The sequence below is a fragment of the Cheilinus undulatus genome, linkage group 21 (genome assembly GCF_018320785.1).
Source record: "Cheilinus undulatus linkage group 21, ASM1832078v1, whole genome shotgun sequence".
NCBI lineage: Eukaryota > Metazoa > Chordata > Actinopteri > Labriformes > Labridae > Cheilinus > Cheilinus undulatus.
In genome coordinates, this window is record NC_054885.1 from 18,435,355 (window position 1) to 18,447,601 (window position 12,247).

The 12,247-nt window shown below is 41.3% G+C and overlaps 1 protein-coding gene across 1 annotated transcript in view; it reads right to left on the minus strand.

The window, feature by feature from the left end:
- Positions 1-12,247, minus strand: part of mrc2 (mannose receptor, C type 2) — a 44,382-nt gene that overhangs the window by 29,423 nt on the left and 2,712 nt on the right. Inside the window, exon 2 of the mRNA XM_041777884.1 lies at positions 1,058-1,462. Coding sequence (XP_041633818.1) covers positions 1,058-1,462 — 405 coding nt within the window. The remainder of the gene's footprint in view (positions 1-1,057; positions 1,463-12,247) is intronic.

Below are 12,247 nucleotides of genomic sequence, written 5' to 3' on the forward strand. Positions count from 1 at the left end.
CTGTCCCACTCTGGGTCATATTTCACATCCCACTTCTGGCTCCCTCCCTCTTGGCACATCATTCCTGTCACTCTAATGGCCCTCTTTTTGAAGTTATAACACCCTACACTTTTGAAAGGCTTTAATAAGATTTTTCAGTGTTTCTGTTGAAATGTGTGCCCATTCATTCTGTAGAGTATTTATGAAGTCAGGCACTGATGTTGGATGAGAAGGCCTGGCTCCATTCCTCTTCATCCCAAAGGTGCTCAATGGGGTTGATGTCATGGCTCTGTACAGGCCAGTCAAGTTCTTCCACACTGAACCCATAAATCCATGTCTTTATAGTCCTTGCTTTGTGCACTGGGGCACAGTCATCTTGATATAGAAAAGGGCCTTCCCCAAACTGTTGCCACAAAGTTGGAAGCATAGCATTTTCCAAAATGTCTTTGTATGCTGAAGCATTAAGATTGCCCTTCATTGGAGACAGGGAGCCTAGCTCAAACACTGAAAAACAGCCCTTTACCAATATCCCTCCTCCACCAAACTGCAGTCAGGCATGATTCGTCACTCCTCAGAACGTGTTTCCACTGCTCCACTGTCCAGTGTTGGCGTGCGGTACACCACTCCATCTGACCCTTGGCATTGGACTTGGTGATGTGTGGCTTGCATGCAGCTGCTCAGCCATGGAAACCAATCCCATTGGGCTCCCACCACACACTTACATCAATGCCAGTGGAAGTTCAGGACTCTTCAGCTATGAAATCAACAGTGTTGGTGACTTTCACACATCATGCGCCGTAGCAGTGGTTGACCTCGCTCAGTGATTTTGTGGTCTTCCGCTTCATGGCTGAGTTGCTGTTGTTCCTAAACGCTTCAATTTTCTAATAACATCACTCACAGTACCACGCTTGAACTGAGCCTTTCAGACCAACCCATTTTGTGTAACAAATGTTTGCCTTTGAAACATTCCTATATTGTAAAGGGAGTGCTGAAGTGTGTTTATCAAACACAGAATACCATCAGTCTGATTAAGATGTGTTGTGTAACTGTGACTCTATCAAATGACAGGCATGCTTACCTCGATATGATTTTGAGCACAGGTCCTCCAAACCTCCATGTAATGTCCATTTGAATTTTGAGGTCGAGGAAGAGGGAGTGGAGTTTGAAATTGAGGGGATGGGAATGTAGTTGTTGAGAGTGTCCAGCACCTGGCCACAGTTCCAGGTCCAGCGCACCCTGGGTGGCTCACGATCACAGGTGTACACACCCAGCGGAGACCTGTCCTTCCTGGACGTGAGGTTCCCAGTGGTCATGCCCAGACACAGCGAGGAGCCCAGGTTGAACAAGCGACCTCGTGTCACCCACTTCCAGCGCTGGTTGCTTTCCTCGCAGGAGGTCGATGGGACGAGGGAGTGATCCCGCACCCCCAGGCACCCCTGAACGCCCTCATGGAAGAAAGCAAAGTCGTCAGAGTCCGGCGGCGCTGTGCAGAGAGAGAAACAACAACATCAGTCAATAATTCTGATGAATACAGGATTCCGTGTTAGCAGCTCATGTGGCAAGAGAACGGGTCAGGGGCTGGATCAATATCTCTATTAATGGAGTCGGGACTGGGTTAGTTGCGGCCTCTGATATTACAGCATGATCCAATTCAGCATTATTATCAGGTCTCTAAAATGGTGCTGTTATAAACATAAAATTCTGTCGTTGCACAACCGCTGAGCAACAGGGCGGATTCAGACTTTTGACTGGGGTGACTCAACCAGGGTAGTGGTTTACACAGGCATGAAGTTTATGAGCACACACTCCACCAATCATATCCTCATGGTTATTTATATATAACTTTATGCTTTAAAAAGCAACACAACACAGTGGCAACTTAAACATAAATCATCTGAGCTTTATTATGTATTCTGGAATTTCCATCAAGCAGTCTGGTCTAGTACTGTATGCAATCATTATTATCCACTGTCAAAATTTGGGAAATGTACCAAAATCACCAGTCGTGACTGTCTTACATTTTTGGCACCCCTCTGTTGGGGTACCAAGCATGCCTATCCAACCCTAAAGGGTGGAAATAGACTAACCCCCTTTGCAACAACAGTTATAATGAACAAACACAAAATATGCTACCTTTGTAGTTAGCTGAACAGCTTTTCTGCTAAATTTTCTCATAAGCTATTAGCATGCTATTTAGAAATAAACCTTGCAGGGTAGCCTACTAGATTAAAAAAGCAACTAAAGTCAACACGTTTGCAAACAAATCAGTTCTGAGAGCAGGCTCTGTTATGGGAATAACAGAGCTGACTCCCATTTAAGAGCAGGTTTCCTTTTTATTCCATTTTTATTGTTGCTCTAAGAGCCTGATAAAAGCCAAGACCATACCAAATGAGGAGTCAGTTGGGAGCTGCAGTCTAGAGTCTTACATTATATTGCCAAAAGTATTCGCTCACCCGCCTTGACCAGCATATGAACTTAAGTGACATCCCATTCTTAATCCATAGGGTTAATATGACGTTGGTCCACCCTTTGTAGTTAGAACAACTTTAACTCTTCTGGGAAAACTTTCCACAAGGCTTAGGAGTGTGTTTATGGGAATTTTTGACCATTCTTCCAGAAGCACATTTGTGAGGTCACACACTGATGTTGGACAAGAAGGCCTGGCTCTCAGTCTCCGCTCTAATTCATCCCAAAGGTGTTTATGGGGTTGAGGTCAGGACTCTGTGCAGGCCAGTCAACTTCATCCACACCAAACTCTCTCATCCATGTCTTTATGGACCTTGCTTTGTGCACTGGTGCACAGTCATGTTGGAACAGGAAGGGGCCATCCCCAAATTGTTCCCACAAAGTTGAGAGCATGGAATTGTCCAAAATCTCTTGGTATGCTGAAGCATTCAGAGTTCCTTTCACTGGAACTAAGGGGCCAAGCCCAGCTCCTAAAAAACAACCCCACACCATAATCCCCCCTCCGCCAAACTTGCCAGATGGAGAAGCGCCATTTGTCACTCCAGAGAAGGTGTCTCCATTGCTTAGAGTCCAATGGTGGTGTGCTTTACACCACTGCATCCAACGCTTTGCATTGCACTTGGTGAGATATGGCTTGGATGCAGCTGCTCAGCCACGGAAACCCATTCCATGGAGCTCTCTACGCACTGTTCTTGAGCTAATCTGAAGGCCACATGAAGTTTGGAAGTCTGTAGCGATTGACTCTGCAGAAAGTTGGCAACCTCTGCGCACTATGTGCCTCAGCATCTGCTGACCCCACTCCGTCATTTTACGTGGCCTACCACTTGAGGCTGAGTTACTGTTGTTTCCAATCGCTTCCACTTTGTTATAATACCACTGAAAGTTGACTGTATAATATTTAGGAGCAAGGACATTTCACGACTGGACTTGTCATACAAGTGGCATCCTATCACAGTACCACGCTGGAATTCACTGAGCTCCTGAGAGCGACCCATTCTTGCGCAAATGTTTGTAGAAACAGTCTGCATGCCTAGGTGCTTGATTTTATACACCTGTGGCCATGGAAGTGATTGGGACACACAATTTCAATTATTTGCATGGGTGAGTGAATACTTTTGGCAATATAGTGTATCACTGAGCTGATCCAAAGCACCGTCCATCACCTAGGGATGGGCCGTAAAACCGTATCAGTACTGTCACCAGTAAAATTTCAAGAGGGGTTTGGCTGCAGACCACATATTTCTGACAGTCACTCTCATAGACTGTTTATCTGAGACAATATATCTCAGAAAGGAAGTGCCATAATTTGTTGGTATAAAATATTTCCAGTTTTAGACTTTTCTTTTAAATTCAACTTTATTCATAAACAAACTTTGGCAGTTACATTCATGAAATAACCACATTGCAAACATTACAGACTAAGAAATATTCCATTAATAAAACAGAGAAAAAGGTCAGAAGTCTAACCTGGGATTAAATTATGTATAGACTCATTTTAGAAGTAGTTACAGTACAGGAACAGGGGTCACTTTAGCTTCATTACCTTTAACCAAAATTAACATAGCTACGCTATCTACATGATTAATGTTACTCCATAAGCCAATGTTGGTAAGTAAGCTTAGTTATGTGAGCTTTTGCAATGTGACCTTTAGTAAATGTAGCTAAAGCAAATATAGCTATGTAGAAAATATATCTATGTAGCTTACATAGCTACTTTGTGAGCTTAGCCTTAGCTACATTAGCCTGTAGCTGTTATCTCCATAGCTCCGTTATCTACATAGCTTGCGCAGCTAACAGAGCTATGTAAGCTACGCTTGCTGCGTCAGAATGTTTTCAAGGACAAGCTTTTTTTTTCTGTAAGCAGGTTGCTTACTCAGCTTTATTAAACATTTTTCAATTTGATTTTGCAGGTCAGTATTTGTACTTTTATCACTATGTATCCAAACCCCTACCTTAACCCTTAACCTAACCCTAAAAGGAACTTAAATCAGATTAAATTTAAACATTTTTACCATGTATTTCCATTCTATACAGTGTCTCAGATGAACAGTCTATGAGCATGGCTGTCGGAGATAACCAGTCTGCAGCCAGACTGTGTTGAAAATTTCTGCCATGGAATGGATTTTTGGAGTGATATGTGATAGACAACAGCTCAGTATGTCTGGTCAGACATGTTTCACTCTGACACTTAACAACAGCCAAATGCCACCCATTTGTGTCAGCGTGATAAACGTGTAAGTTTAATGTTTGTAATAACAGCAACATGCAACGAGTGTCCTCACTTTGCAAAGCATCTCTGTCGACCTGTCTGGGGCTTTAACACAAGCTGTGTACTGCAATGGATCGACCCAGTTAATCTTGAGTCGAGGACTGATGCAGTTCATATAACGACATAAGAAAACATTAAAGGGGTGTTAAAACTGCTGACTCGCTTGTATTAAATCCATGATGACTCACAGAAGCAGGCTGTGGTGTTAAAGGAGGCCTGTGAAGCAGCTGTAAACATGTTAACTCTGTACACTCAGAGGCACCTCAGCTAAAGCGAAGTAAAATGAAAGAAAAACCCACTACATCTGATAACTTCTTCATACTTTAAGTCTGTACTAGTTTTTATTTTGATCGAACACTTTTGTTACAGATGTAGTATCATTGGAAGCAGCCTGACACATCTAAGCAGGAGAGAAAGTAAACTTAAAACTAAAGGTGCAGTTACAAAGCCGTGAACACAGATAGGACTTTGTTGAAACACAAGCAAGATCAGGGTTTACTATACCAAGCTGTGCCAAACTGAACAAAACCGGACCACCTGGTTGAAAAGCATCAAGACAAAATTGTAAGTCCTAAAGACATAATTTAAAGAAAAGGACATGTACCACACTGATATGCAACAAAAGAAACTATAGCAGCCAACATAGTCTAAATAGTAAATATAACATTACTCATTTATATGACAAGGCAATTTAACAATAGTTTAGGATATTGGTGCAGCATCTGGAATGGCCAATAAAACTTAAAGGAGGGGGGCTGGTTCCATCCCTGGCTTACCCTCTGGACTTGCCCCTAGCATGCTCTGTGAATTGGTTGCATATGTTTCAATACACGGTTGGTCTAAGGTCTCAAGAGTTCACTCCATTCCTGAGCTGGCCTTGAATTACCTCCGACCCTAGATTCTGTGGTGTCTTTCTGTGAGGTTACAGCAGCAGTTTGTGGTTTTGCAGGATAAATATATTTATCTAAGGATCGCTATCATGAGAATCTGCAAGGTACTGCATTTGACTCAAATTACTGGAAGTAATAACAGCTTTGAATTTAATTAATTTGATAAGGCCACAGCGATCCTGGATGGTCAACTTGGTAATTGTTTCCAGTCTGCAGCCCTCTCGCCGCTCTGCACTGACGCCTCTGTTTGCATTACCTCGATATGGTTCTCTGAGGAGCTATTACTGCCTGCAAGGTGTTAGCCACAGAGCAAACCCAGCATACACAAATATCAAAAATAGACTCAATATCAGGAGAAAAACAAGGGTTACTGTTTAAAATGGTTGAACTTTAGGATGCTAGCCTTGGTGACAGGAATTTCAGAGAAAAAAAACACAATTTCTCAACAAAATGTGGTTTCCCTTTTTTTCTATATATATCATAAGGATCTCAAGATTGGTATCCTAGAGGCCAGGCCTGAATAGCATGTGGTTGTGAGTCTGTGTGAAGGTAGGAGGCAAGAAGACAAAGAAACACAAGAGTAGGCGTTACTCTAAATTAAGGTCCTGCTGAAATTATGTAAAACAAACCCCACACAGACGCCTTCAGTCAGGATTCGGATGGAGAGGAGAGAAAGTCAGACCCTCAGCATTCCTACTCGGCGGGCTCCTGTGAGAGGCCAGGAAGTGGGGTAGGTGGGAAAAGATCACTGGGCATTTGGTTGAAAAACACAACCCTCCTGTTCGACTCCTCCAGTCTGCAGCAATGTCTCATTTCCTACCTCTCTGCTCAAACACTTCAAACCTCCCGTTTAAAGACACACAGACAATGCAGTCTCATCCAGAGCTCCATAAAAAACGACCCTGTAATCTGGAGGAGACAAGCGACACGCCCCTCTTCCTGCACTCAGCCTCTGTGGTTTGAATTTCTCAGAAGCAGTGTTAGCGCTTCGTTTGTTGCAAACACAGAGTCAGAGTGCAGTGACAGTGTTTCGGCTAAAGTCTGAAAGTGCTCTTTACAGTGTAATGAGATATAATCACCCTCCTGCTCTTTATATAGAAGCAAAACTCAAAATAACACCCAGATGTTAGGCCTGTGTACTGCCTGATCATGGTTCTCAGAATAACAAGCATGATTCTTGAAAGAACCGAGGCGTGATCTTTAACTGTATCCAGACTATGGTCCAAATATTATTAAACATTGTTGTTGTTTTAGGGACAAGACTCTTTCCATGACGCTGATATTCCAGCCACTTCAAATAATGAAACATAATCCAGAGCTGGATCAAATGTGGAAAAAAAGTCACCAGCAAAGAGTTGTTTTTGTGGAAAGTCACTGTCTGGTGTATCCATTGATTGAGTCGCACTGAAATTTCACATATGACCACTAAGCCGTCCTGTTCGGTTCAGTGCAGCTTGACAAAGTTTGGTAGAGTTAACACAGATCTTGCTTGCATTTCTACAGCCAATGCAGTTTTTATTTCACTAAATAAAAATATGACTACAAATGTTCCCAAAAAAAACTCTCTTTTTCCCATGAGAAAGAGAGGCTAAAAACAGTAATATTTAGGAAGCATTTACCTTTAGATGATGTATAAACTATTGAATAATTCCTTGTAGTATTGTGGCAATTCTCTGGTGATAAGCAGGTGTTGTACCCTAACCCTAACCCTAATAACAATAACAACTAGAAAAGCACTCAGAGAGCACAGACCTCTGCCATTAGCCCTATCTCCCAATAGTTAAGAATCCTTTAAAAACATTCGTGGATCCAGATGGTGATCTGGATCACTCCCAAAATCTAATTTGCTGATTACTCTCTCCCAAGTGGGGTGGAGACACAGTGAGGCAAGGCATTGGCTTCACTATGTGTGAAGGTCATGGTAGAGCGTGAATATTCCTCTATTCCTCCCAGCATTGTGAGTATTCTCACTACAATTTGCTGTCTTTCTCTCTGTTACGCTCTGACTCATCTCCTCGGCCAGGCGAGCGTCTTTCAAACTCTATAAACTCTAAAACTTTGAATAAGTTACTCATGTCCACCATCTCTTGGTGTAAAGTGGCAGACCCCTGCCACTAGCCCTATCTCCCAATAGTACAGAATCCTTTAGAAAATTCCTGGATCCAGATGGTGATCTGGATCAGTCCCAAAATCTAATCAGTTCTTCCTTATGCCATTTCTGATATTTCCTGAAAATTTCATGAAAATCCGTCCATGACTTTTTGAGTTATGTTGCTAACAAACAAATGAACAAACAAAAAAACAAATAAACCCACTCAATCACAAAACCTCCTTGGCAGGGGTAATCACAACAAAAATCATTACCATAAAATGACAACAATCATAAACCCACTGCAGTAAAAAGTACTCAAAAACTTCCTGATTGGGCATGGGACTCACGCTGGGTCTCCATCACATCACACCTGGCAGAGGGAGTCTAGTGTTTCAAGGCTAAAACGCCAAGTCATGCCAGGGTAGACACTACTGATTGTCGAGTCCTGAAATTTTTACTCTTATTTCTCCAGTGCTGGACCAAAAGTAGGCACAACAACAAAAAGTTGAGCAACTTGTGAACAAAATACTGGATCAATTACAATCCACCCCGTTTTCATTACTGCCGACTCCCCAGTGATGGACACTTGTCCCACAACTACTTCCTGCAACCGTCCTTTCTTTCCTGGATAGTAACTAATATGAATGTTTGGGTATCGTTGGGCTGGACTTTCCTGAGCAATGCGCTTGCCCCGTGGCTTTCCCTTAGCCCTCCAAACTAAACCAAACCCCCTTATCCCCCAAAAAATACTTGAAAATCATTCAGGAAGATCTCTCTTTAATTTAGTAGGCCAAAATAAAGAAATTTCCCGGAAATTATCAAGCAACTTATATTGAAAATTATCATCTTATTTTGAAGAAACTACCAGAGAATTGCCACAATATTACAAGAAATTACTTGATAATTATTATATAATCACTAGGTAAATACTGTCTTAATATTACCACATATCTTAGTCATTACTAGATAAGATGCCAACTTATGACAAAGTAATTACCACCTTATTCTTGAGAAATTACTAGATAATTACACTTATTACGATAGAATTACTAGGTAATTAGAGCCAACTGCAATAAATTGCAGCCAGGTTTTTGTCAAGTAATCTAGACTAAAACTTTAAAGAGTGAAAATGACTAATATAAAACAAAAAAGTACAATTATTTTATCTAAACACTAAGACTACAATTAAAATAGTTCCCAAAATTAACACTGAGCCAGTCTCCTTCCAGCCTTGCTCATAGTGATGGGAATTCCAGCCCAGGCTGCAGGGAGTTTTGCCCCACTCACTAGGGTCAGATAGGTTGGTTTTGTTATTCAAACAGAAGGCTTCAAAAAAAGTGGGACAGTTCAGATCAATTTCAGTACCTTTCCAAACTTATGACAGTGAAAAGGCAAATAGTTGCACCTTACCACCCTGGACTAGACCACTCAAGTCTTTTCGTTACAGATGTATTATTCAAAGTATAAAGTAAATATTTTTATTACATTTCCAAAAGTGCGCATTACTTTATTTAAACTATAAACGCACCTGTGCATCATTGGAACAGTGGCATTGGCTGATATAATCTCCACTGACTGATATCCAAATGCTCTCAAATTCCCTGATATCAGCAAATGTTTATCTGTTCTGTTGAATCAGTTTTGTGCTGCAAGCATATAAATGCTGATACAGAGTTTTTATGGTAAAAACTCTCCTGTTCAATTTTCCTTGGCCAAATGTGAAAGAAAACATTACAAATCTAGACCATCTCTGAGAAAGATCAGTCACATGCAGTCTGTAAGACATGTTCAAGTGTTTTTTCCAGAGAAAGGACTACACAAAAATTTGAATTCATCAAACCTCACTGCTTATTGGAAATACACACATGAAGTATTCAAAGACACGACGAAAAAAAAAAACAAGATTCGTTTTGGAATATTTCATTGGCTAAATTGTTCATTCAAACATTATCAGGAAGCAGTGATTATCGTGGATTATTGTTGGGTCATGCCCCATATACAACAACTCTAACCCTCCAAACATGGGGTGAGCAGCTCAATTTTTGCATCTCGTCCCCTCTCTGTCTCCTGATTCTTTTCTCTTGCCACTGTCCTATTAACCTGACACGCCAGAGAGGCTGTTTCATGTCCATTACATGGAAATATCTCACATTCATCAGGGAAAGCTCCCATAGAACATTGGTTCCCAACCTGGGGTACGGGTACAGGAGGTGCCAAAGATCTTGGGGGGGGGGGGGCTTTGTCTGTTCTGAGACTGCCAAAATTAGATGTGTTAAATATTGATTAAAACCATGATAAAGCAGATATTATGTTGTTTATACAAAGGTATTTCAATAAGAAAAGCATGCATAGGCCTTTTTTAGGGTTTTATCAGTGAAACAATTATCTATTAATAAGATAGTTTGTTTTTCCAGTAAAACTAATCTAAAAATAATTAGACGAGAAAAGAAGCTGTGCAGAATTGCATCCTGGTACATGTAGTAACTTCCAGCAGCAGCAGGAGACCTCAGTTTTCACAGCGCTCACTGTGAGGTATTTATTGCTTGCACTGCCTACATTTCCCATCAACACTGGACTGCAACATAAAATGTGTGAAAACACCCTTAAGGCCCTCAGGACGGTTCATATAAATCCTTAATGGCAGCTGTGTCCTCAGTTCTCTGAGGTAATTTATCTCTACTCTGCAATTACTGAGTGAAGTCTGCGACAACAGACAATAAAATGTTGATACAATATAATCTGAGCCGAGGATTTAGTTACACTTCTCAGAGCGAGGAAATCCTTCAAGATACTTGAATGGTTTGACTTACACAACAGGCAAACATGCCTATGAATCAGTCTGATGCCGTTTTGTCACTTACACAATGGAATTAAAGCCATTTTTAAAAATAGAGCACTGTCAGCTCCAATGGTGCCCGTGGGCAGATTTTCACACCAAAGCCGCCCCGTAGAAATAAGCATTGCATTGTGGGTTGAATTCACTTCAGTATGTGAATATAAGCTCAGTATTAACGCAGTGGCGATATGAGACTTTCAAGGCAAAAGCTTTTGGAGCCACCAGGCAACCTGACGCTGAAGTCCCAGACAGCAAGAGGCAAATTCAAAAAGGAAGTTTTAATTCCAGTCTGGAGGGCGACACAACTGGATGTTTGATGTGAGAAAACTCTCGGGCAATCAGAGCGAGTGCAGAATTCCAGATTAACTTTAAGCCATTGAGCCCTGTGAAAGCTAAGCCACAACAGCTCTCCTGCTGTGATCTCATCCTCTTCTTTGCCCCGTAACCCCTTCTTTTTTCCAGCGCTCAAGATGAAGAGAGAGGCTGAAACCCACGGCCAAGAACAACCAGCAAGATCCGCCAAGAGAGGCAGATATTCCCAGAACCTCCACCTCCTCAGTGTGGACCTGGTTTTAGGACAATACTGGAACTTTTGTGACTAACAAAGACGAAGTCAGAGATTTTACAGAGCAAACTTTCAGATAGACTCTGACTCACTTCTCTTACCAGATCATCTAAAATAAGAACGCTGTTTTTCCTTTCTCTTTGTTTTACCTAGACAAAGATCTCAAGTGAGGTTAAAGCTAAATGCTTTTCCTGTAAACTCTTATTTTGACAGATGTTTGAGATTACAAAAACAGGACTTTAATCGGTCAGTGTGATATAATGGCAACAGACAAACAGGCAGGAAATTCCAGCCGGCTCTGTTTGTTTCTTTGGTGTTTTATGGTGGTCTGGCCTCTGAAGCAACCAGGACTGTGGATAGGTTTTATCTCATGTAAGAGCAGGGGAGAGCAAAGAGGGGGGCTGTGGAGAGAGAGAGAGAGAGAGGAGCATGTTTGCATTTTGCAGCCACATGCAGAATCAGAAACCTCCATTAGTCCGTGCATCAAATTTAGAAACCCAATTGTACGGAAGAAAACATTGTTCTTGATCAATCTTACATTTCTGTACAATCTAAAGGGATAAGAACTTATCACTGTAACTTTAAGTGTATTTAACTGCTGAGTTAAATCTGAGCAGTTTTGGCACCAACATAGCTGGAGCTGTCTCCATAAATAATCAATAAAATCTTTTTCAGTGTTAGTCCACACATCAATGCCAAAGCTGGAATACAATTATCTGGGCCAACATATCCTTGTCAAGCCTTCTCTATTCTCCTCTGGTTTCTAAAAGTGGTGGTAATAAATGACACATGCACAAATCTCTATCTCCCAATCCTTGTTAAACACAAACTTGAAATTCTAAAAATAATTCACACAAAAAAATACAAAGACAAATCAACTGTGCTTATTTCCTCACTGCAGCTCATCCATTTAGTCCAAAAGTGATTGAAAAAGGGATTCATCCCTTTGGCCGCTGGGGAATTTGATAGCAGATGGGTACTAGTTATTTCAAAAATATGAAACTTTTAAGAAAGTTTTACCAAAAAGAGCTGCATATTATTAAGGTTGTCAATCGAGCTGAATGTTGAGAAGGAACTGAGTGGAAAGCTGGAAAATGTAACCCATATCTTTAGCTTCAATATCAAACTGAGATAAATCAAGGGGAGTCTG